Genomic DNA, 25763 nt, shown 5'->3' on the forward strand with positions numbered 1-25763 from the left:
TAATTTAGCAGTGTAAGATTAGAGGGAAGACAATTATTCATCACCACCCACCGGCAACTCTTGGGCTACTCTTTTACCAACGAATAGTGGGATTGACCAGCATCATAACAACCTTCACGGCTGAAAGGGCGAACATGTATGGTGTGACGGAGGTTTAAACCTACGACCCTCAGATTACGAGTCGATACAATAAAGAAATGTTCTTCTTGTATCTAAATAAAAACAGTATTTGTATGCTAATACAATGGCGAACATTTCCAACTTTAAGCTGTTGTAACATGTTTCATTGACTGAGGCGTCCAAAACATTGATTGGGTGCTAATGACATAATTGAAATAATCATTTTTCATTATAGCTATGTTAGAAAAACTATGAAAAATTTATTAATCAGTAATAAATCAAACCCAAGTAAACAAAACACGAGGACAAATAGTACTCTGGCGTAATTCTCATAGAATTATTTAATGAGCTATAATTTTATATTTAGTGAAACAACCAAGATGGTCCTTCCAACCTCTATAGTGTTTTAAAGTACTTGCTTACGTGCCCCTACTTTACCAAATAACATGTGTATAACCAATCGATAATCGATAGCTCAGAATGTACAAAAACTGAAGAAAAGGAAAAAATGTTGTTCTCAAACGAATACAAATCCTCAGTCATTCATGTAAAATCTACTTCTTTTAGTCTCGAAGGTACGTCTTGTGATCTTTCTTTTATGTATTGCATCTAGAGCATCTTGTTTTAACGACCAGTAGTAATCAGCCATCATGCTGATATTCTACCTTCTCCCCTCTTTTCTGATGTCGTGATGAAACCTTTCATCTTGTCCTTATCTGATGATCCAGATATATTTCTCGGAATTAGTCAGTATGCGAGTATAAGAAATAAATTTTCAAGTTCATATCACAATGCAACACTTTGAATTCATTTAGCATGTTATTAAGAATATTTTCGTCATCTGGGTTCTTGCTGTTTCCTAAAAGGCAATTTAAAGGCAGTCTTTGCTTCGTTTACAAATTTCTCATTGTCCATTTAAACTGTTCATCTGAAGCCAATTTGCCAATCTTAGGCCCAACAAACAGTTATCACAAATATGTTTGGGTCATTTACACAATCTCTTATTGCCATGACGACGAATAAATAATATTGAAAATAAAAGTAATGATTCCAAAGTGTGTTCAGAAACAAAGACTCTACAGAAATGACATGTTATGACAAGCAGTGTGTTTCTTGTGTTGTTGTTTTTTTTTAGAATGATTGATAAGACTCTCACGTTGTTCTTTTTGATGGCTTTTTGTCGATTTACTTACTAAATGGCGAGTGTAAAACACACTGGATTTTTGTTGTTTTCGTTGTTGTAACTTAATTGACTTGGAGTAAATAAATAATAAGAAAACATTACAAATTTTCAGGTTAAAAGTTGTTGTTTTTTGTCTAATTGAATTGTATGGTTTATGTTGTATTAACTTGTTATTATCTGGTTTGTGTTTCTTGCTTATTTTTTCATTCTATCTCAACTTCCACTATATAATATAATATTACTAATCACATTAGAAAATGAAACACGAGTATCAGTTATTTGAATTTACAAAAACAATAATGACTTAGTGAAGAAAAGAAAGTGTTTTTACGGCATACCGTGCAGTATTCCAGTTAGTTGTAAATGGACTTGGACTTTCTCCATTCACACCTGTCCTCTGCTGGTGAGTATGACTTTTTTCTTATGAAACTTTCTTCAGTTAATGTTAATGTTTGTTTATTTTTCTTATATGAATGCCACAACGGACTATCTGCTGTGTCGAACGAAAGGAATCGAACGCCTGATTTTAGCGTTGTAAACTTATAGACTTACAACTGTCCCAGCGGGAAACATGCTAATGTCTCTAGGGCCTCCCTAATTTAGCAGTATAAGACTAGAAGGAAGGCAACTAGTTATTTTCACCCACCTACCAACTCTCGGACTACTCTTTTATCAATAGATAGTGGGATTTACCGTAACATTATAACGCCTGTGTGGCTAAAAGAGTGAAAATGTTTGGTGTAACAGGGATTCGAACCATGCCCGGCCAGATAGGTTTTTATCAATTTACACTTCCAAGAGATAATTACTTGTGAATTACATAAATAAATTCGAATCATAAGCTATATTTCAACGCATGTTAACTAATTCTAACATAACATACGAGTTAAAAGAAAGAGGTACATTCTGTAAGAATCGCAAGATAAAAACACGGAATAAAAATGTATATATTAAACACCAGAAACAAAAAAAAAGACGTTCAGATAACGTATCTACGTATCAGGCTAACAGAATTAAGAAAGTTGAGAAAATATTTACATTTATCGATAAAATTAGATGAGTTATTTCAAAGGAACATCGCAGATGAAATGGTTTAGATATTTGAATATATCCTTCTAATACATTTCTATATTGTGTCTTAAAAGCCCATTTTCGACCTTTATGATATAGTGTTATAAAACTGTCGCTCTTTTCTAGTTGCCGTCAATTTTGGACAGGTTCGACATAGCAAGGTGGCCACGGCATTTGACTTGTAATCTGATGGTCGCGGGTTCGAATCCCGGTCGCATCAAACATGCTCGCCCTTTCAGCCGTTGGTACGTTATATGTTTCGGTCAATCCAGCTATTCGTTGGTAAAAGAGTAGCCCAAGAGTTGACGGTGGATAGTGATGACTAGCTTACCTCTAGTCTTACAATGCTAAATTAGGGACGGCTAGCGCAGATAGCCCTCGTGTAGCTCTGCGCGAAATTCAAAAACAAAAAACAAACTCTTCTGGACTACGAATATACTCATTGGTTTGTATAAGTATCTTTGAAGATAACCTTAGGTTGCTGACTGTATTTTACATGGGTATACATAGTGAACAGCTGACAATAATTTTATGAATAAAATGTATATCAGAAGTGATGCTATCGTAACACACTGTTTGACTTTTTTGTGGGCAATTTGTTATCAATGTGAAGTTAATTCTTGAGAAGAAAGTCTTATGTTTAATTCTTCACATTGTTCAGCTGGTGTCTTGACAATCTCCAATGTGGTCTTTGTTCAATCAGCCACAGAATTAGAATGAAACTAACCTAACCATCGATGTCACTACTAACGCCTATTTCAGTAGTTTGTAGGTCTTCGTTTCGTAACTCTGTATTTCTGTCAAAATTTGCATCAATGTGTTCTTTGTGAACCTATCTGTTGTTTTATACAACGTAGGTTGAAACACCTTTTGAACTGATCACCTATCATTAACCGAATAATTAAATCCCCCGATCTCTTTTAACTATAGTGGTAACCTGACATGAATGTTTCTTATAGAATAATGATAATTAAAGGAAACATTGGAATGGTATTGAAATTAATAACACCGAGCAAAAAGAACACAACGTGAACACTTGTCACCAATCTCCAAACAAATCCCTTCCTATTGAGCAAAGAAAGGCGTTTGTTCTTTTGAAATTAATTAGGTGTTTTAGGATCGGTAGTAGAGACTTACTAAAACTGAAATGTGAACGATGTCAAAATAAAAATATACGTTTGAAAGCTTCTAATTTATGAATTAATTTAGAAAGGAAAACTATTCTAATAATTCTATAATCACATAAATGCTGGTTAATTGTAAAACTAATGCTGTTGTTGATTAGAAAGGAAGTGACAGTATTATTGTAGTAAAGTAGCAAGTTAAAATGTTACAACATAAACATTATTTGTTACGTACATTTATAAATACAGATTAACTTAATCAAATATCGATATTAAAAATGAATATATAATACGAAATCCGTCATATCTCCCTTCTTAGAGAATTAAAACTTAGTATTAGACAATAGGTAACTAAGATATTATATATATACATTGTCAGTAATACATTAATATAACAAATTATCAAAAAATTATACAACTTAAATAACCATGACAGTATATAACACAGTTTATATACATATCCCCATGATCATGACATTACATAACACGTAAGAGGTCATCAGCACTAATGTTATCAGTACCTTTGACATGGACTACCTTCAGATCATATTCTTGTAGCGTTAGACTCCAATTAACAGTCTTTTATTTCTTGCCCTTCGTTTGGTTTAAAAACGTCAATGGGTTATGATCAGTGTAAATTTTGTTTGTTTTTTTGTTTTTAATTTCGCGCAAAGCTACAAGAGGGCTATCTGCGCTAGCCGTTCCTAATTTAGCTGTGTACTTTTACATAAGTAAATAACTCCATTTTCAAATTATCTATATCTTCATTATTTAATGCAGTAGTTGTTTACTACTAGACACAAAAGTTATATCTTTTCTTTTTTGCGCCCCAAACTCCTAGCTCACCAGCTAAGATTCGTTAATAAATGGGTGAAACAATAGTAAAATGTCTCCATTTTGAATTATTTGTGTTTTGATATTCTAATACTTTTTCCATTGTGTTTTTGTTAAAACATTTCATAAATAGGTATTTTGTATTTTTTTAAGTTATTATAAATTAAAACCTTCTGTAATATATTTCGGTCACATCATCTGTTAGTCTGGCATGACCAAGTGGTTAGGGTGCTTCGTTTTCGAGTATGCTTATAAAACAACATTTTGACTTAATTTTAATTGTCGTAATAATGCCAAGTAATTATGTTATTTATATCTGTAAGTCTTCGATCATATCCTACCTTCATTTCGTGTCGATGGGTTTCTAGCTTAAGGTGTTACCTTTTCCTTTTTGGGTCAGAGAGGTTACAAAGTTGCTCATTACAAATAAATAACAGTAGTAAAGATATAATATATAATAAGATATTTTGAGAGTGGAAAATTACCAGCATAAATCTACAACAGCTTAACTTGCTAGTCCTCTTCACGCTACGTGGCATATTCACCATAACTCTTTCACAATGAGTGTCACGTGTAAAGGTATTTTCAGGGCCTAAAGCTGAATACTTCCAGTGACGTCAACTCACAGTAGTTAATAATACAAGCAAATAAAGTGGTCATTCAGGCTCTAGATCTACCAAGCTATCATCAGATAAATATTATATCACGAAATGGCGATTATTATTAATGACAAGCCTGATAGATGTTTGCATAAGACAAATTAGGAATTAATTTGAAGTTTTCATTACAGTCAGGTGCAAATATTCAATTTTTTGAATAGCAGGGTTTATTTAACTTGTAGAAAGTGTACACATGTAAGAACAATAATATATTTGTGACTTTAAAATTCGTATTTTGAAACAATGTTCAGTTGTATCTTGATATCATGACACATGGTAATATGTCGTGCAGCCAAAACAACGGGCTGAATGAACTGTCTTTTATTAACAGGAGTAACTGTTTCCCGCTTTCTATATCCCAGAGTTCGCTGATCCAAACTGTGGTATATTTTCATTAAATGTGCTCTGCTGGAACATTACCTTACATACAAATTTAAAGGCAGAATATTAAAAAATATAATTCTTCCTTTTTTTTTTCTTTGCGTTGAAACTTTATTTAATTAAAACATATTTAACTTGTGTGCATTTTACTTTAATTCAAAACACTGATAGACTTTTACAATCTATATTTAGGTGTCAGATTTTATCTAAATATAAACTACTACATGTGCAAAGTAAGAAACATTCAGTGATGTTTAAATAATTTGTGCAAAGTCACGTGAGCTATCGGTATAAAATGTTTCCTACAGCTTTATTTAAAAGTAAAAGTGGATAGTTTTTAGTTTTTGTCATTCGGATTAAAGACAGTTCATATAGAGTAGCAAAATTGTAAGGTTAAAGGACGTGTAGATACATAAGTATTTATTAGGCCAAGCATACCGGTGGACGGTTATTATTCATGGCCAATTTTCAAGCACAAATTCGCTAAATCTTAAGTTCTCCTAATTAGAGAGCGTTTAGCATCATGTGGTATTAGTTTAAGCAATTACTATAAATAAGGCTGTACAGGATGCATGCGTGTGATGACAATAAACGGTTAATCTAGTTTATACGACGTTACAATCGAGGAAACTATTAACATTGTTTCAGAAGAGAAAAAATGCCACATATGTTTCAAAGAAACTGGTTGGATCTGTTCCGAAAAACATGATTGCGATCCTAAAGCTAATATTAGTTAATGTCGAATGTCGCTTTTTTACTTGTTGTGGTTTGTTGGTGTGTCATATTTAATAAAAAACAAATTAGTTGTGAAAAAGAAGGTTCGAATAAAAATGAATTGAATGTTTTACCCACCATCATGCCCCAAAATGAAAAGCAAAATTACGGCCTGGCTAATTAATTAGTGACTGAATAATGTGCTGTAAAATTCTTCTCAGTGCTATAAGAGTGAATACCAGTTTGGCGAATAATTATGATTTCATACCGTTAAGCCAAATTCTGATGCTTTTCTGACTACAGATTTTATTTTTCCACACGTAAAGTGTTTTTAATTAGGTTTATCATATATAAATAACACATACACGCAAGTACATACAAGCTCTGGAAATGCATAATTTTTAAATGGAAAGAGTATTATATTTACACAAGTATCACAATTAGGTGAACAACAATAATAATTCATGTTCACCATCATTGTAGTCTCAATTAATATCTGAAGTAAAACAGTTCAACATATGCTTTGAAACAATAGAATTTTGTCCATTTTAGTTAAATAAGAGGGTGATCTTAATACAAACATCTGAGTTAAGCACCTTGAAAATAAAGTTGTTACAATAATTTGGCAAAATTACTTTAAAAACAATGTATTTTACTTGTGTTTTATTAACTATGTATACAGGTTCAGTCATTTTTACAACCTATAATGTTGCGGAAAATAGTTAATCACGGTTCCAGGAACAATAAGACAATAACCTTTAATTATAAGTAGATGTATACTGTTACTAACTTAGAGCTACTTAAGTTATGTGATATTACAATACGAAGTCATTCTAGAAAGAAAAATGGGTGATTTAGATTTTATATCGATTTTTTTTTTGTGGTTACGAGATGGGTTAAATCTCTCCTTTTTGAGTTACGGTAGAGAAAATAACATATAAACTATCAAGTGTTACTGATGAAAAGAACCTTCTGAAATGTGTTTAGAAGGTCTTAGGAATTATAAAAAGAAATCTGAGATTTCTGAGATGGAAAAAGTATTTTTAATTTTAACATGAAATTACTTTGCACACGAACCATTCAAAACAAATACTCAATATATTCATAAATGAATCTTTATTTTGTTTAACTAAAATATTTCACTAAAAATATAATTGTTTATATGTTAAAGACTTGTAATATTAACTGAAATACTGCCAAATGTTGAGAATATATACACACATTATATTGAAAGTTAGAAGTATTAAATTCAAAAACACTTTAATGCACAAAGAGGTCAGTCACGTGGTCGGTTATGTAGAAAGAACTAGTGCTGATGGAGTAACTCTCTCGTCACGGGCATTTTATTGCACATGTCAGGATAGTTTCAATAAGTTGCATTCAAAATTTAATAAAACTATTCTTTGCTCAAACTCTACCAATTACTGTAGCATAAAATCGTAGCTAATGATGCGTGTTCTAATAATATATAAGTTTGAAGTTCTTAATTTCAAAAGACAATTAAAAAAAATCCTAAATTTCTCATAGTGTAAGAAATATGACTTTATCTCGAGTCATCGCATCTTTTTCTATTTTATTTATCACCTTTCCAAGAAGTACGAAATTTAACGTAAATTATTCACTGTAATGTTGTCATCGCTTAAGCAAAGCTTGTTCGCTCGTTTTAGAATTTCGCGCACAGCTACTCAAGGGCTATCTACGCTAGCCGTCCCTAATTTAGCAGTGTAAGACTAGAGGGAAGGCAGCTAGTTATTATCACCCACTGCAATTCTTAGACTACTCTTTTACCAACTAATAGTGGAATTGATCGTAACATTATAACGCCCTCACGGCTGAAAGGGCGAGCGTTTTTGGTGCGACAGAGATTCGAACCCGCGGCCCTCAGATTAAAAATCGAACGCCTTAACCCACCTGGCCATGCCGGACCCTCAGGCAAAACAATTTATTTGGTTACATAGCTGTCAAGTAGAAATTAAGACCCCTCTTGCTACACCCATATTTCACATGCCCTCTTTCAGGACTTGTTAGTAGTTTTTTCTTAAATGGGCCAGATAGATGGTTGAGAATACAGAATAAAAATACCTTAAATACAGAATTTATAATCACACACAAATGTACGCATGTGAAAAACTTTCTACAAAAGGAAGTAAATTAGGGATAGCTAATATCAATACTTGGATAATAATGTAACAGAATAATAGGGATGGCATTTGCATCATCACGACGTTATATTACTGGCATACAGTTAAAAATAGTTAACAGAAAAATAGGGATGGCATTTGCATCATCACTACGTTATATTACTGGCATACAGTTAAAAATAGTTAACAGAAAAATAGGGATGGCATTTGCATCATCACGACGTTATATTACTGGCATACAGTTAAAAATAGTTAACAGAAAAATAGGGATGGCATTTGCATCATCACTACGTTATATTACCGGCATACAGTTAAAAATAGTTAACAGAAAAATAGGATAAATTAAATTCAGTTGTGATTGAATAGTTATATATATTTCTATATGTTAGTTCTCCTCAAGCACTATTATACAAGGATGATATGAATGCCATCCTTACTATATTGTTTGCATTATTTCTTTACTGCTTTGCTTGCTGTTTTTTATTTTTATTTTATTTTCACAGCTTTGATACAGGCTTGTATAGACTAGATTTCCTTGTTCCAGCTCATCTTTATCACTAAACTCTGATTGGCTAGTAGAGACACTAGAGTATTCCTTCTTCAGACAAGTCATCATCAACGAATATTTTAATAATACGCTTTTAGTTCATTTTTTCTCATTGATTTCCTAGCCTCTAATTCTAAGGTTTTTAATAATTTCGGGGAAATTCACTTTTGATATATATTTCTAGTTGTTCGAGGAAGAGTAGTTTCGACGATTGTGTAGTGATATTTAAATTACTTATGGCATCGGTACACATCGTATGTATATTTCTAGTTGTTCGAGGAAGAGTAGTTTCGATGATATTTAAATTACTTATGGCATCGGTACACATCGTATGTATATTTCTAGCTGACTGTAGGGGAATGTTATTCATTGAAACCTGGGAGCATGCGGAACACATATGTAAGTGTACGTGTTTATGTGTGCATGTAAGAACATAGCGCTGCTGTCATACCTTAATATGAAATATTCGACCACAACTTCCAGATTTTCTGTATAAAAAAAACTTTTGAAAATAATTAGTTAAAAAAATATTTTTTTTAGTTATATTTTGCACCGCTGGGTTAGGCTCAAGAGTACAGATCTATTAATATTTTGTATAAAACAAGGAAATACTTGAATACATTTTCGCTATTTTATTTTACGAAACTGAGTCTACATTCTTACTTCATTATTCAAAAGAAATAATGAAAAACTGAGAAACTGCAAACATTGTTAAGGTGCAAGCTAATCTGAAAACTTACACTTTAATTGCACTTACATCTTATATATTCTAGCTAGTTTACGCAATTACTCCAATCAACACTTATGATAATCTCCAACTATGTAATTAGCTTAGGCCTATAGAGAGAGATATGAAATCAAATTTTAGATACTTGAGGTAGTTTTAGTTTTACTTCACCCATATAGTTAAACTTGGTTGAGTTCACAATTTTACGATATAAAATAAACAAGTGCTATTGAGTTTCAATTATCCTAAAGAAACAATAAGTGTAACTCTCTCAAGAGGGTCACATCAAAATTGATTATTTCAGTTGAGGTTTATTTATATTGTTCCATTGACGAAAAGTTATACGATGGGCTATCCACATTGTAACAACTATTTGGAATCGATCCTCCAACTATAGTCCTTTAAACTAGACACTGAGTCATTTAACTCTTACCTATTGAGTGTTATTCTAAAGTCCTAAATATTTTGCAATACAAGCTTCATCTCAGATTTTATACTATGTTCAACATATATCGAATACCGCGCCACCTAATTCATGTTGTCATACAGAAAACCTTACCTACGCAGCACAAGTCAACATAGGTTATCTAAAAACAGTAATCACACATCAGTATAATGGCATACAAATCTCTAAAAAATATACAAAACATAAAAAACCCAACTAGTTTCCATAGTCCAACATTCTCATTCTCAAGAAATGTGAAACCGTTGTTAGGTCACTCTATATAAATGATATATACGTGACCTGACATTTTTATTCAATCTCTTGAGAGTAACAAGCATAGCTTACGAAACAAGTGCAATTTTTATGTTTTGATTCATCTCTGTTTATTATTGCATTATTATACTGGTCGTTCGTTATTATTTTCTGTGAATTTGTACAGATTCTTATATTTTTAAACACAGATTACTTGTCACATAGAAATATGGAAACGTAAATTATCTTATTTCCGTGCCTGTTGTAGATTAAATTCATATAGTTATGCAAATTATTCTCGCATACGAGGTGTTATTTTCATCCGCAGTCCTTCTTTTGGCCGAATCACCATTTCTGCAACCAGTTGTACCTTGTCTCTTGGATCTAATGATGTCAGGTTGAAGTTACGTAAGATATTTGCTATTATAACTTTTTCTTCCATCATTGCATACCTTTGACCTGTAAATATTTTCAGAAAATACTGACTATGTATGTCGAGCATTACTTTTAAGCGTGAAGAAGTAACAAAAAGGTTTGTATTAAAACTAACCTCCAGTTTATCAGTTTTTTATCACATTTCTATTAGAAGTTCTAATTAGCCAGTTTTGTTGTTTACAAAAGTAAAAACGGATTATTTTCATCTCTAAGCAAAGATACATTAATATAACGTGAATCGAATTATTTTCTAGTTAAAGTTTATTTCATGGAAATGGTATCTTGTAAGCTGAATTATCGTTGTTTCAACTAAGGTATATCAGCTATATTTAGAAATACAGACTACAGTGTTAAAAATAATTTTAATTGATTGATTACATCATAAAATACTTTAAACTTTAAATTTGCGTATTAGAACAGAGATACTTGAGTCGTAATTTAAATTTAAGACTTTAATTGTTTTTTTTTTTTTTTTGTTTTTTGGAATTTCGCACAAAGCTACTCGAGGGCTATCTGTGCTAGCCGTCCCTAATTTAGCAGTGTAAGACTAGAGGGAAGGCAGTTAGTCATCACCATCCACCGCCAACTCTTGGGCTACTCTTTTACCAACGAATAGTGGGATTGACCGTCACATTATAACGCCCCCACGCCTGGGAGGGCGACCCTCGGATTACGAGTCGCACGCCTTACGCGCTAGGCCATGCCAGGCCCTAAGACTTTCATAATAAGTTGAATTGTGTAGCAAGAAACAGTTTCATTTGATTTATTCCAAGCAGTTATTCACATAAAAATAACTGATATTATTAATAAGTTTTAGTAAATGATGTACATATAATATGTGCAATCATGTGTAATAATTATTAGAAAAGCTACAGAGTATATGCTACTGAAAACTTGAAGGTGTTTGGCGCTTGAACAATAGGAGTGACAAACAAACCAAAGGTCTAGAACTATTATATCTAAACTAACTAAAGGCTGCATTTTGTAGACTTTGTTAAAATAATTAAAATTTGTCTATAAATATTTCTAATGATTATACCTGATCACAATTTTTTGTACTGTGCAAATACACAATTTGGGCGTTATAATAATGTATTTGCGCATGACCAACAAATACGAATGTTCCTAAGTCCTAAAATGGTGGGATCAGGCAAATGCCTAAATTTCTTTAAAGAAAAGAGAAACGATTGCATTTATTAAATATAGATTAACAAACAAACAATTAAAAACTATCTTAAATACTAGTATGTATTTTTACCAATACAATTTCTGGGACCCGCTGAGAAAGGAACGTAAGCGTAGGGATGGCGCCCTGCTACGTTTTGTGGCAGGAAACGGTCAGGATCATAAGTCTCCGGATTTGGAAATATTTCAGAATCTCTATGAAGCATAAAAACAAACAGGAAGCAGGTTGTCCCTTTCGGTATATGGTAGCCATCTGGTGAACGAAACACAAATTGAATATATATATATATATATATATAATGTAAGATTTTATTTTTTGTTTCTCAATTTCGCCCAAAGCTACACGAGAGCTATCTGCGCTAGCCGTCCCTAATTTAGTAGTTTAAAACTGGAGGGAAGGCAGGTACTCATCACTACCCACCGCCAACTCTTGGGCTATTCTTTTACCAACAAATATATATAACATTATAACACCCCCACGGCTAAAAGGGCGAGCATGTTTGGTGCGACAGGGATTCGAACCCGAAACCCTCGGATTACGAATCGAACGCTTTAACCCACCTACACATGCTTATCGTGATCGGCTATGTCCTGAAATTATTGAACCTGTTGATGTTATACTTCTATTTCCAACTAAAGTATAACAAACTTATCCTATGAAGATGTTCTAATATACTTTCATTAAATATTGTTAAGATGAAACAATATAATCCCGTATTTACAATACCTTTAATTTCATCTCAGTTATTTGATTTAATTTCTCTTTATAGGTTTTGCACATATTGAAATACTCACGCTTATTTTTTACTTTTTATTTTATATTTAATTCTTACTACATATATTTTATGTCATATAAACTTAGATCAGGTTTGGTTTGTTTTGAATTTTGCGAAAAAGTATTCAAGGGCTATTTGCGCTAGCCGTCCCTGATTTAGCAGTGTAAGACTAGAGGGAAGGCAGCTTGTCATCACCACCCACCGCCAACACTTGGGTCGCTCTTTTATCAACGAATAGTGGGATTTACCGTTACATTATAATGCCCCCATGGCTAAAGGACGAGCATGTTTGGTGCGACCAGAATTCGAACCCGCAATCCTCGAATTACGAGCTGAATGCCTTAACTCACCTGGCCATACAGGGCTTCCTCGGTAAGAGAGCTTGTAACCGGTGATAGTCCAACCGAACCGGTTAGCGCAATTAAGCAAGGTGTGACAATATTAACTCAGAATTGATGTTCTCATGGTAGACGTGGATCGTCAATAGAATATTCACTTCTAGACCGTGTATAAGATTCAGTATTGTCTGTAAGTTTGTAAAACTCTTGTATATAAACCATAATTTGTGATAACTATCAGTAATAACCGTTATTACCAATTGTACCGTTGTTATTATTGTTGTATATTAAAATGTGTTTCTGTTAAAAATGAAAATTTTTTATCAATCTTGTTGGCAAATAACATGAATTTAATACATATTAACCTTTAATTAACTTCTAAACTTAAATTCAAATTTCCGGTTATTTGACATAGTAACACGTAACGTACGTAACCTAATAAATCGGAAACTCATCCAAAGTACAATACGTAATAACGTTTTAAGGCAATATTTTATAAAATCCTAAATTACACCTAGTGTGAGAAATGTGATTTTTTTTCTCGAGGTATGCCATTTCCTCTGCTTTATCTGTCATCCTTCCCAGAAGTACGAAGTTTAACGTAAATTATTCATTATAATATTGTCATCACTCAGGCAGAACATACTTTTCATGGTCTTAAATATTTTTTGGTTACATTGCCATCAAATAGAAAATCAAACCCCTCTTTCTACACTCATATAGATTCAATTCTATATTATTTGTAATCAACAGAAACCCAAGATTTTCAGCTGTCAAATGACGTCTTATATTACGTTGCTTTTTGTAAAGAAAAGTTAAAATATTAATTTCGCTTTCAGTACAAACTTCGTAATCATGACAGTCTAGAAACTAAACGAGTACAAAATTTGACATTTATTATTACATTACGTCTTTACTAAGTCATTCAGTAAATACGAATACCATGTCACTGAATTTGAATAAGAATACTTATTTACCTCTACCATATTATTTGAATACAAGTATGAATACTCCAAAAGCTGTATTCGAATGCATTCGAGTACGAATACCCCATGTCTACTTTCCTTAACTTCAAATTCTCGAAGTTAGTTAACTTCAAAATTATTATTTGATATTAATAATTTGATTGAAACCGTTACGTGAACGAGGAATCTTCAATTGTTCAACTAAAAATGTGTTTCGCGTTAGATGAGGGAATTAGTTATATACAATAAAATAGCTGATTTTTCTTTAAAATACTATACAACTGAAAGTGATAAATTGAATATATACCAGAGTTAGTGAGTATATTTATATTCTCATAAACGCGATCAGCTTAAGAAAAAAACAAACTATCTTTTGGAGCTCATATGTCTATCTTCAGAATATTTGATGTATAAAATGTAACTACGCGATTAATTTTGTACCCATAATATTTCATAACACAAATAACGTACACTTTTACTAAAACTGATTTACGGGCAACGAAAATTTTGCTCAAACAATTGAATCTATTTTCTATATGACAACATAATCATAGAGAGCACTTACTAATGACCAGATCTTCTTTCAAAAGTCTTCCAAAGAAAGGGACTGACGGAAAGAGACGAAGGCTTTCCTAAGTATAAAAGAGAAGAAGGTAACCAAAACTTTGCATAATATTTTGTGTGAAAATACATAAACGTAAAACATCCCTAGGTATACGATTAAATGAAAACAATGAACACGTTTTACATCATACGTACTGAAAACAAAACAAACAAAACTCTGATACAAACGATGAAAAATAAAGTGAAACATTAGGATGTAACTTGAGACGTTTTCATAACAGGAAACTACGTTTGCGTTAAAATAATGTATATTAAAAACTTCGATATGGCGTTCTTAGTTGGACAAGTATATTACGTTCGGCTTGAATTGTTATAATTGTTTATCCTTTCATAAATAATATTAAAATATATTCTCAAAATTTACCTTTCTTAATAATACCACAAATTGTTACAATAACAATATAAGAAAGACTTCAATGTGATAATCCTACTTTATGCAATAAACTATTTATCTTAAGGAGTGGAGCGATTTGAGAGACTATATATCTTTGAAGATTGAACTGCTTTCTCGCCATTACTAAAAATACTAATCTGGAAGCAAACAAAAACTAATTATTTCAAAAACAAAATCAAAATAGCACATCAGAAGAACTATATCGAAAGAAGAGAAAAACAAGAACAAAAAGTTATATAGTAAAGTATAGAACTGGAGCATATTTAGGACAGTACATGTACAAACGTGCACAGACATTGTCCCGCAATGAATACGGAGTTCTTAAAATTTTTATTTCAAGTTTACAGAACAACAATAACACAATTTTTATCCATTCAGAAGTAAGAAGCAGGGTTTAAAAAGGAATAAGTATGTTTAAAAACACATAAATACAAAATAACAGTAAAATTTAATTATGAATTATGCCACAGTTGCATAAGGATTCGTGCAGTGTATTACTCTATATAACAATAAATAAGTTTAATTTTTCAGGAATCATTCAGCATTACACTTTAGGGGCTAAAGTACTAAAATTAACGTCATTAAAGATGCTAAAAACTATTATGAGGTAGAATTTTCATTCAAAGCTACACGAGGGTTATTTTTAATTAGCCGTTCCTAAGTTTGAACTTAAAAGACTACAGGAAAGGTAGCTAGTTAGCAGCACCCGCCACCAACTCTTAAGACATTTTTGTGTGACTGAATAGTGGGAGTTAACGATTATTCTTGTAGTGCGGACTTACACCTACTAAAATTTAGGTCAAAACACAAATAGCCCATTAAGTGGCTTTGTGATTCTTCACTCCAAAAACTAAACCTCTACACTTTCTCTCGCTGGAATAATATTATTTCTACTTCATCATTTTCAAAAATTATAAGTTTTAACACTTGTTACTGAAAAAAAAAAAACCTTTGTTTTTTTAAAGTGTGTATTATTTTTCTGACAGTTCTCGAAAAACAATAATGTTTCTTATCAAATGGAATGTTTCATCATTTATGTTTATTTGCAAAATGTCATTTTAAATTTGTATTTTTAATTTATAATTTCAATTTTCACAAACACAAGTACTCATTTATAACATTTTTCAGCGTTAGGCGTTGAGCTATGGAGAGCTGTAAAAAGGACTTTTCACATTGTAAAATATCCCATAGCAGCACCGTGTCAATATTCTCAAGTTTCGCACATTGATGCATAGTGTTTCCCTGTAATAAATGACGTCATGCGAAAAAACACAACACGAACGAAGTATACGAGAACATGTTTCTCTCATTACAAACTAAAAGTCCGCATACACTAATGAAAAAAAAATAGTAATCTTCATACGGGTCGCTACTGAATCATTTGGAAGTGTAAATATAATAAGCTATATTTTTATATAGATATTTTAAAATAGATAAAACATGTATGATATTGAAACTACGAGAGAAAGTGGTTCATAACAGAAAATTTTCTACACGATATATTGAAACATTTGAAATTTCTATAATTGCCCGAATATATTAAGAATAAAAAACTAATTTTGAAATTCAGATAATAAAGTTTTGTTTTTTCTATGTGAAAATTTGTATATACAGAAAAATAATTCCTCTTCCTGTCTAGTAAAAGATTCAACTTCAATTTCGCGCAAAGCTACTCGAGGGCTATCTGCACTAGCTGTCCCTAATTTACCAGTGTAAGACTAGAGGGAAGGCAGATAGTCATCACCACCCACCGCCAACTCTTGGGCTACTCTTTTACCAACGAATAGTGGAGTTGACCGCCACATTATAACGCCCCCACGGCTGAAAGGGTGAGCATGTTTAGTGCGACCGGAATTCGAACCATCGACCCTCAGATTACGAGTCGAACGTCTTAACCCACCTGGCCATGCCGGGCAGTATAAGATTAAATTATATTTTGATTGTGTTATATATTATAATTCCTCTGGAACGAGTCTCCGAGTTACGTATTACAATTTCAAATATATTTTAATTCATTTTATATGTTAATTGGATGTCAATATGTATCAAGTTGATGATATTTAACAACACAACTGACACAGACAATTTTCTTTTTTAACGGAAAGATATTTCAATATACGAAAAACAATATAATTTATAATAACGTTTACACTAAGTTATTACAAATTATGGATAGGTGGTTAGAGCGCTCGACTCGTAATCTGAGGGTCTCGGGTTCGAATCCCCGTCACATCAAACATACTCGCTCTTTCAGCAGGGGGAGCGTTATAATGTAACGGTCAATCCCACTATTTGTTGGTAGTAAAATAGTAGCCTAAGAGATGGAGGTGGGTGGTGATGATTAGTTGCCTTTACCTCTACTCTGGTCTTACACTGTTGAATGAGGGACAGCTAGTGCAAATAACCCTTGCGTAGCTTTGGGCGCAACACAAAAACAAACAAACAAATTCATTATTATATTTCCATATTCTTACGGCGTATCCCAGTCAATTTAAAGAGCTACGTACTTTTATCGCACATTCCAAGTACTTCATTTTTTTAGTGTCTTCAACGGTGACTGGTCTTTCAGTGTCGTTCCCAAAGATCGAGTCTAGTTCGTCTTGCACTTTCTTCTGAACAACAGGATCCAAACCAATAAGATAGAGCGTCCAACTAATTCCCATAGCGGTGGTGTCATGTCCCTATTTCGGTGAAAAACAGCTTGTATCACGAACGTTTTCAATACATATCATAATACACTTTACTCACAGCTTTGACATGTAAATTATTGTGATTGTAAAAAATACCTGAGAATAATAGACACAGTAGTTACCTTAGAGCCAACTAAAATAAACAAGCATGTATATATATATATATATATATATATTAGTAATACTTATAATTAAAAATCGATAGTAACATTGTCTTTGAGGAGTTATTCTAAAAATTCTATGAAGTGGCTAGCTCTCGGTCTTGTTGCAGACTTAAACAGTTGAATGTTAAATGTTTACAGTTAGTTATAATGAAAAACAGTCTGGAATTTAGTACCGTTATTTGTTATGGAATACTGGGAAATTAAATCTTCACCTATTTATATCGACCAGCTAGGGATATTTTTTTTATTATTATTATTAATGATGTCAGAGCAGTAAACGTGTCCTGGATATCTATGGCCGACAGATGGTAATAAACTGTTCTCATATACGTATTGATAATAGTAAATGCTGGCAGGAATTGCTCACCGTGTTTTATAACTGACTATTATTGACAAAATTGCCCTCGTTATTGTGAACTGTAAAAACTGTGAAATTGTTACAGTATGTCGTTTATGATTGAAGGATAGATAGGCTGGAAATGTCTTCAAATATTACTGACTGGAAGCAGCATCAGAAACTTCCAGTTTAATAATAATATACAGCTTGTAGAGAATGTTCCTCGTAACCCAAGGTCGACAAATCGGAGATTGTTCCTGGTTATTTATAAACAACAACTGAGAAATAATTGTTCTCAGATAGATAGAAATAATTGTTTCTGGGTGTTTATAAACAACAACTGAGAAATATTTGTTTTCAGAAAGACAGAAATAATTGTTCCTGGGTGTTTATAATAGATAGTTGAGAAAATATTGTTCTCGGTTGTTTATAATTGGGAATGGGGGGGGGGTGAGCGCATGTTCCCAATTATTTATAATTAGCGGTTAGAGTAGAAGTTTTTCTGGTTATTTGTAATCGACAACTGAGAAATAATTGTTCCTGATTATCCACAATCAGCAGCTGTTGGTTAACAATTGTTCTCGGTTGTTCATTATCAACAACTGGGATAAATTTTTCCTGATTAATAATAATCGATAGTAGGAGAATAATGGTTTCTGGTTATTTATGACCAAGACTGGCCAGAAACCGGTTGAATTTTTCGATAATCAGGGACCTAAATGAAATTATTTTTCCTTTTTTATAGTCTTCAAGTATGTAAACAATTACTATTGATAAAAATTTATAGCTGGGATTTTCACAGGCTTTCTTTTTCCTCATTGTATTTTTAAGAGTCATAACATGAACTGTTCCTAATTCATGCAGAGAATGAAAAATATTGTTTGTATTTATCTATCTTTAGTAACTGGACACGTAGGGGACTACAGGTACTTACAGCAGGCTTTAAACGTTTGAATGGGTAACTGAGAAAGAAACTTCTCTCGTCGTTTATTATCGATGAGTGATCTGGAAGCGATCTCAGTTGTTTGAAACAGGAGCATGGGAGAGGACTGACTTATTCATTTAGAATACTGTCTTAGCTACTCTCTTCTCTAGGTATTAACAATTAGTATTTTATATCAAACTCTTTTGATACTTATATTATTTTTTGTAAATAACAAAACCATACTATCAATAGGTAGACAATAGGCTTACGTTAGAAACAGAAAAAAAACATAAATAAAAAGATAATTTGTTTGTAGTAAACAGATTAGCATTCAAAGTGTAAAGTTGCATATAATGAATTTCACCTCAAACATGAAAGTGTCCACCTCATCACGGATGTCCTCTATGGTAAGACTGGAATCATTTAGATGATAGTTAATTAAGAGATCTAAAAATGCCTGCGGCCTTTTTAAGCTTCCTATCGCGTTGTCGGTGGTAAAGTCGTCTTCATTGGCTTTCAGACCGTTTAAAATTTGAGCTTTCCGATTAAGAATGACCTGATTCAAAGTGTTAAATAAAATACTTTATTACCGTGCAATAAACTATCTATTAATTAAAACACTAAGTGAAATACAGAAATATCTTGATAAATATATCTACTGATATTATAAAGTACTTGCTTTTTAATTTCTCCATTGTGTTTAACCATAACTTTTTAATTTCTCCATTGTTTAACCATAACTTTTTAATTTCTCCATTGTTTAACCATAACTTTTTAATTTCTCCATTGTGTTTAACCATAACTTTTTAATTTCTTTCACAAAACCTGTGAATTTAAGTTAAACTTTTCCAATAAACAAACGACTGATTATTAATCGAGCCTTGTGTTAATTTCCGAGCAATAGTACCAATAATTTAATGGTAAATTTCTGTATGTACATTCGAAAAGTGTTTCTTATGCTGTAACTGTAGGTTTGTTATTCACCAAACGTTTACGTGGGCTCATTCAGTGGATTCACTTGTAAAAATTCAAACCGGAATTACTAGCATTACCAGGTTTGTAATGTATTGAAATACTGCAATTAAAACGAACCATTTTAATACCCCAAAACAGCTTAAGAAACTAATAAACATTAAGGAATTAGTCATAACGTCACCAACCTTTCTTGTAAAATCGTGGAGCTTTTTTAAATTTTTGCGAAATCGACGTCCATGTGGAGAAAGAGCAAATAACAATTCGGGCCACAGCCAAGGTTTCGACATACGAGCCATGAACGTTTCACCAACCCTAAAATATACACCACATTTCTGGATCGAGAAACAAATATATATACACAAATAAATGTGAAACCGGATACTTTATTGATTTGACAACTCTTACACTGTTAAGCTGTCGGACACAATATAATAACTGAGTAAACTGAATCAATTTACAATGAATGCTTTCAATATAACAATATATTCATTCTATTAGTAAAGGATAAAAAGTATCTTTAGGTTATAAAGTTCACTGAAAATGATATTACTGAAAGAGAGAAATGAAATACTTAGATAAACAATTTCCTATAACAAAAGGTGTAAAAGTAAAAAAAAGTTAAAATAACTGATAATAAAACTTTATATCAAATTACTTTTCGTTTACTATTGAATGCTGAATGAAAAAAAAACATATTTTAAAATTCTTGTTTTAGGAATGTAATCTATTTAAAAATAAACTTCATTAACATAAAACAAGTGCCGGCGTGGCCGAGCGCGTTAGGCGTGCGACTCATAATCCGAGGGTGGCGGGTTCGTATCCCAGTCGCACCAAACATGCTCGCCCTTTCAGCCGTGGAGGACGTTATAATGTAATGGTCAATCCCACTATTCGTTGGTAAAAGAGTAGCACAAGAGTTGGCGGTGGGTGGTGATGACTAGCTACCTTCCCTCTAGTCTTACACTACTAAATTTAGGGATGGCTCGGTGCAGTGGGCTAACAACCTACTCACTTACAATCCTGTTGAAGAATCCACAAGCGATTGCGGCCCTATGTTCCTTGATGGAATCGAGTGGTGAATGAATAAAAAACATGAATGAATATAAAACAACCGATGCAAGTGTTATATCGATCATTACACAGCTTGTGAAAGTAGGATACCGATTTTTAAGAAGGACGTAATAGATTTATGACATCGCTATTTATTGTGTCTACTTCACCAGATCACCGATTAAAAAAAAAAGATTTCTTTTCGTGCATGAAAACCATAATTCTTAATCTAAATAAACACTTTTGGATTAGGAACATGAGAGTAAACAGAGCCCCACAAACAGCATTTCACAATAAAAACATGTACAGACATACATATATTAAAAGTGAAAATATGTGGAAAGTAATAAAACAGGAATATGATATGTATGTTGTTTTGAATTTCGTGCAAAGCTACTCCAGGGTTATCTGCGCTAGCCGTCCCTAATTTAGCAGTGTAGGACTAGAGGGAAGGCAGCTAGTCATTTTCACTCACCGCTAACTCTTGGGCTAGTCTTTTACCAACGAATAGTGGAATTAACCGTCACATTATAACACTCCCACGACTGAAAGGGCGAGCATGTTTGGTGCGACCGGGATTCGAAACCGCGACCCTCGGATTACGAGTCGAACGCCTTAACCCACTTGGCCATGCTGGGCCGTCAACACAGGCCTAACGAACACATCCTGTGTATTCTAAGAATTAGAATAGTTAAACATACGAAAATTCTAGCATTGCTCTAGCGAGAAAAAAGTTGTTTGTTTTCTTTTTAATTTTCGGAAGTAATTCGATATTAGTTTATATTTTTAAGAAGATCCTTTAAAGGCTTTAGAAGAATTGCAGGTACTTTTTAGTACTTGAACACAAGGATATATCACTGGAAATTCCACACAGGAATCTTATAATGAACTATTAAAACTAGATAATTCATATTTAGGACTTAAACTGCACTAAAACGATTGACAAATATACTTACTCGTACACCGCCTGTACGTAAGAACAGTTTTTATTTTTCTGCGCGTGAATCTGTATTCCCATAGCGCTTTCTGCAATTATACAATAAAAATGTTACAAACATTATTATGTGTTTGCTTTTTATTCAAGAATTACTAACATAAAATGTGAAGTTTGGTCTGAAACTAAGTCACGCTGTTTATTTGGCAAATAAAATATTTTTTTTGGAATGTGCAGAGTTAATAACAAACAGACTTTTCAATCCCCTTTTTACAGCTCAATAACACATTTGTAGAGATTATTTCAAAAGTTCATATGGGAAAACTCGCCCTGTATGTGGTACTCAATATTTAGGAGGACTGTCTTGTGCCCATAAAAGGATTGCATAACTATTATGTAATATGTCGATATCTAAAGATTATATATCATAATTACATTAACTATATATATACATATGTGTGTGTGTACCTGATAGTTACAAAACTGTTACGTAATAGGCACCAGAAAACACAACTCTAACAGGAATACATGAAGTGCCACCAGATGGTGTGTTGGTATGATGATTAAACCAACAGAGGTGATGTAAATCAACGTGTCTCAACATGTCATAAAGGTCTATATGTTTTTTAAGTAAAAACTTTATTTTTATGTATTCTATATAACAAGAAAAGACATTTTAACAAAATACATCATTTTGTGGGTCTTTTATTTAGATATACATCCAGTTTATTTTGGTTAACAAAATATTACAATAAAATATGTATGATTCATCTAAATTGTCTGTTTTATATAGATATACCATTTAAGTGAACTGTTTTATATAGATTTGGAAAACATTTATCACACTATCGTTTCTAAAAAATGGCAAGTATAAAACATTTCGTAATAATGGGGGGATTTGAAATGTAAGCTGTTTTGCAACTTTGTTCTATTCAGGTGAAATATTTTATTCTCAAAAAAAATTATTTCGTAAACGACTTTTGTAAGTTTGCCATCTTTACTCTGTATTACCATTCAAATTATCTGCTGAGAGTTATAGAAGTGTATGTTAATGTAAGTATACCTGTTTATTGATATTTGAAACCTGTAAATCAAATATAGTTTTGTTTTGTATAGATAAAAAATACCGAATTTTTAATTATAATAGTACTTCTATCTATACTTAAGCTGTGGAAAACATAGTTATTACATTTGCTTTGTGTATTTACAAAGAAATGTCATTATTGAGAAACATAACGAGGACCATCACACTATTACCGTAAAGTTCTCATTAAGTTGGTTTGAAATACATGTGTGCGTTTCATAATTCATGGGTTGTTTTTTAATTACGCATCATAAAACAATTAATAGGTAAAAAGAATTTGTAATGTCATAGTTGTAAATAAGCAAGACCATTGTTGTAAGATTATATCAGATGTCCCTTCTAGTTCATTTCTACACATGTCTTTTATATGATAATCAGTCATGTGATCTGAAATAGAAATGAGTAATTAGTCATTAATTAAGTTAATATAGTGGACTCATATAGTACTGTTTCATGTAAATTTAAACTGAGTTACAAGTTCAAAGTATTTTATATGTTTTACTCATTTAAAGAACCATTGAACAAGTAGTTGCCAGACAATCCCAGCATATGTTTACCAATTAGCTATAAATATCGTTAGTACTAGATGGTATCGCTTAAGAGCTAATAGCACAGATTTTAGTTTGTCTGAACATTACATGAGATATTCGAAATAACAGATGGACTATAATGTTAGGAGAGAGAATCCATAAAATCGTTAGGTATATAAGGCGCCAAGTTGTGCATTCTATTCATAGCTAGGTATAAAATAGTTTGCCTGCAATGGTGCTTAAACATTTCCAGTGAACTTACTAACTATCCTTTTTATTAATTTGTAGAGCCAAATCTAACTCCATATGTATATTACAGAGGCTATGAATAAGCTCTGTGGCCAAGTTTTTTACACATCCTTAACAACTGTACTATCGATGCTACACATAATAAAGTTTGCGTTATATGACATTTTGTGCTGCCATATTGGTACAACTGGCCCTGACTTCAGCTTAGAGGAAAATGAACCTCTCCAAAATCTGCTAAACTGACCAACATACTCCATGAAAAACCGAGTACAGTGACCTCTAATTCTGCCAGACTTTCGCCCCATTAAACATCTATATAACACAATCTTTGAATGTGCGTTACATCCCATCAAGTAAGTCCAAACACTAAAAATGTCCCGAAAACAACTTTTTCAGATATCTTTGGATATCATGAATATTCTGATTTTGAGCATGCAACATTTGTGTCAGGCTGCCTTTGCTGTTCTAAATGTTCTATATGGAAATGATAGTTGACGAACTATTAGATGTAAATCACACCTACCAAAGGTTCATCTGCAAAAGACGACTGATGATCAACTATTTATATTTCAGATAACGTATCAATTCGCCCGATTTCTGAGTTACTTAAAAATAAATTGACAATATGTTATAACAGTGATTTGTCACGACATACATAAAGTAATATATATATATATAAAATGTATTTTAATAACTGAACAAATACTCACCGCAGATTGCATCCAATGTACAAAGAGTAACAAAACTAACCATATTCACCCACTTATGGTTTTGAACTTGTTTTAATTTCTCCACCAGGATTTGACTCTGTTCATTGAATACTACAATGAAGTCTTCCAAGATTCGAAAGTGAAATGCAGGAGTCACCATCTTTCGTCTTGCTCTCCATTTATTTCCAGAACTAACCGGTTTAATAAGTAGTGGTTTTAGTAAATATTAAACAATATATACGTTAAAAGAACGTATACATAAAATGACAATTGAAAAATTAGGCTAAAAGTAATCAAGTAAAAACATTTTCATGCAAATATATAAACAGTTAAATAAGTTACTAAAAACCGGCTACAAATCATTCAAAGATTCTAATCTCACAATAAAATATTCACCCACAACAATATAGTTCTAGACACCAATATTCTTTTTTAAATTTAAAACTGTTCTTGAGGTTGCGTCATTTTTCGAAATCTCACTTTGATGCCATTATAACAAGAAATCTTCATTTAACCTTGACCTTTAAGCTACATTCATGAAAACTGATAAATTAGTCGATGATGATAATCAACCATTGTTAAATCTTTGACCCAAATCAGATGAAAACCTTTGATATTATGCTGTTTGCAGATACACACAACCAGAAAAGAACAAAAACTATACCCCTGCTATCAGAAGAGGTGATGGCTAAAAAAATATATACAAACAATAGGTGAGAATGTAATAGAAAATAGAATGTCCTAAAATATCACTAGGAAAATGAAATATGTAATTTCTTACCTTCCAGGTTATATGGAAAGGTGGGGTAAAACAACCATCATAACTCTGGACATGATTTTATCAAATAAAATGAACTTCATAGAAAAAAGCAAAGGTTTCAAGATGAACCCTATTTTTTATTATTATAAATGTCATTCCTAGAAAACAATTATTCGGAATAGGGCTTTTATAAGTATTTAAAAATCACTCCTTGTTGTTGGGGGCTGTTTTACTTATATGCTTGTATTGATTTTCTCACATGTAAATAACCTGTTTCCACGATGTATTCTTTCAACCATTATACATTAAACAGCTGGAAAATGAAACTCGTAATAATGCTACTTTATACAAAGACATAACAGTCAAGTCGCCAAATGCAGTACCTCTGGATTAATGCGTGATCAGATTGTTGAAATAGACATTGATGAATTGTTTGTTCT

At 32.3% G+C, this 25763-nt stretch overlaps 1 protein-coding gene across 2 annotated transcripts in view; it reads right to left on the minus strand.

The window, feature by feature from the left end:
• Nucleotides 1-7185: 7185 nt before the first annotated feature.
• Nucleotides 7186-25763, minus strand: part of LOC143234074 (cytochrome P450 4c3-like) — a 28390-nt gene continuing 9812 nt past the window's right edge. Inside the window, exons 4-11 of one of the 2 annotated variants that reach the window (XM_076471121.1) lie at nucleotides 24564-24754; nucleotides 22013-22082; nucleotides 20192-20318; nucleotides 19396-19587; nucleotides 17423-17596; nucleotides 14463-14529; nucleotides 11892-12071; nucleotides 7186-10657 (exon numbers count right to left, since the gene is read on the minus strand). In XM_076471121.1, coding sequence (XP_076327236.1) covers nucleotides 10491-10657; nucleotides 11892-12071; nucleotides 14463-14529; nucleotides 17423-17596; nucleotides 19396-19587; nucleotides 20192-20318; nucleotides 22013-22082; nucleotides 24564-24754 — 1168 coding nt within the window. In that variant the 3' untranslated portion in view covers nucleotides 7186-10490. The remainder of the gene's footprint in view (nucleotides 10658-11891; nucleotides 12072-14462; nucleotides 14530-17422; nucleotides 17597-19395; nucleotides 19588-20191; nucleotides 20319-22012; nucleotides 22083-24563; nucleotides 24755-25763) is intronic. The other variant, XM_076471122.1, reaches the window with a different exon arrangement.

The sequence above is a fragment of the Tachypleus tridentatus genome, chromosome 12, assembly GCF_004210375.1.
Source record: "Tachypleus tridentatus isolate NWPU-2018 chromosome 12, ASM421037v1, whole genome shotgun sequence".
NCBI lineage: Eukaryota > Metazoa > Arthropoda > Merostomata > Xiphosura > Limulidae > Tachypleus > Tachypleus tridentatus.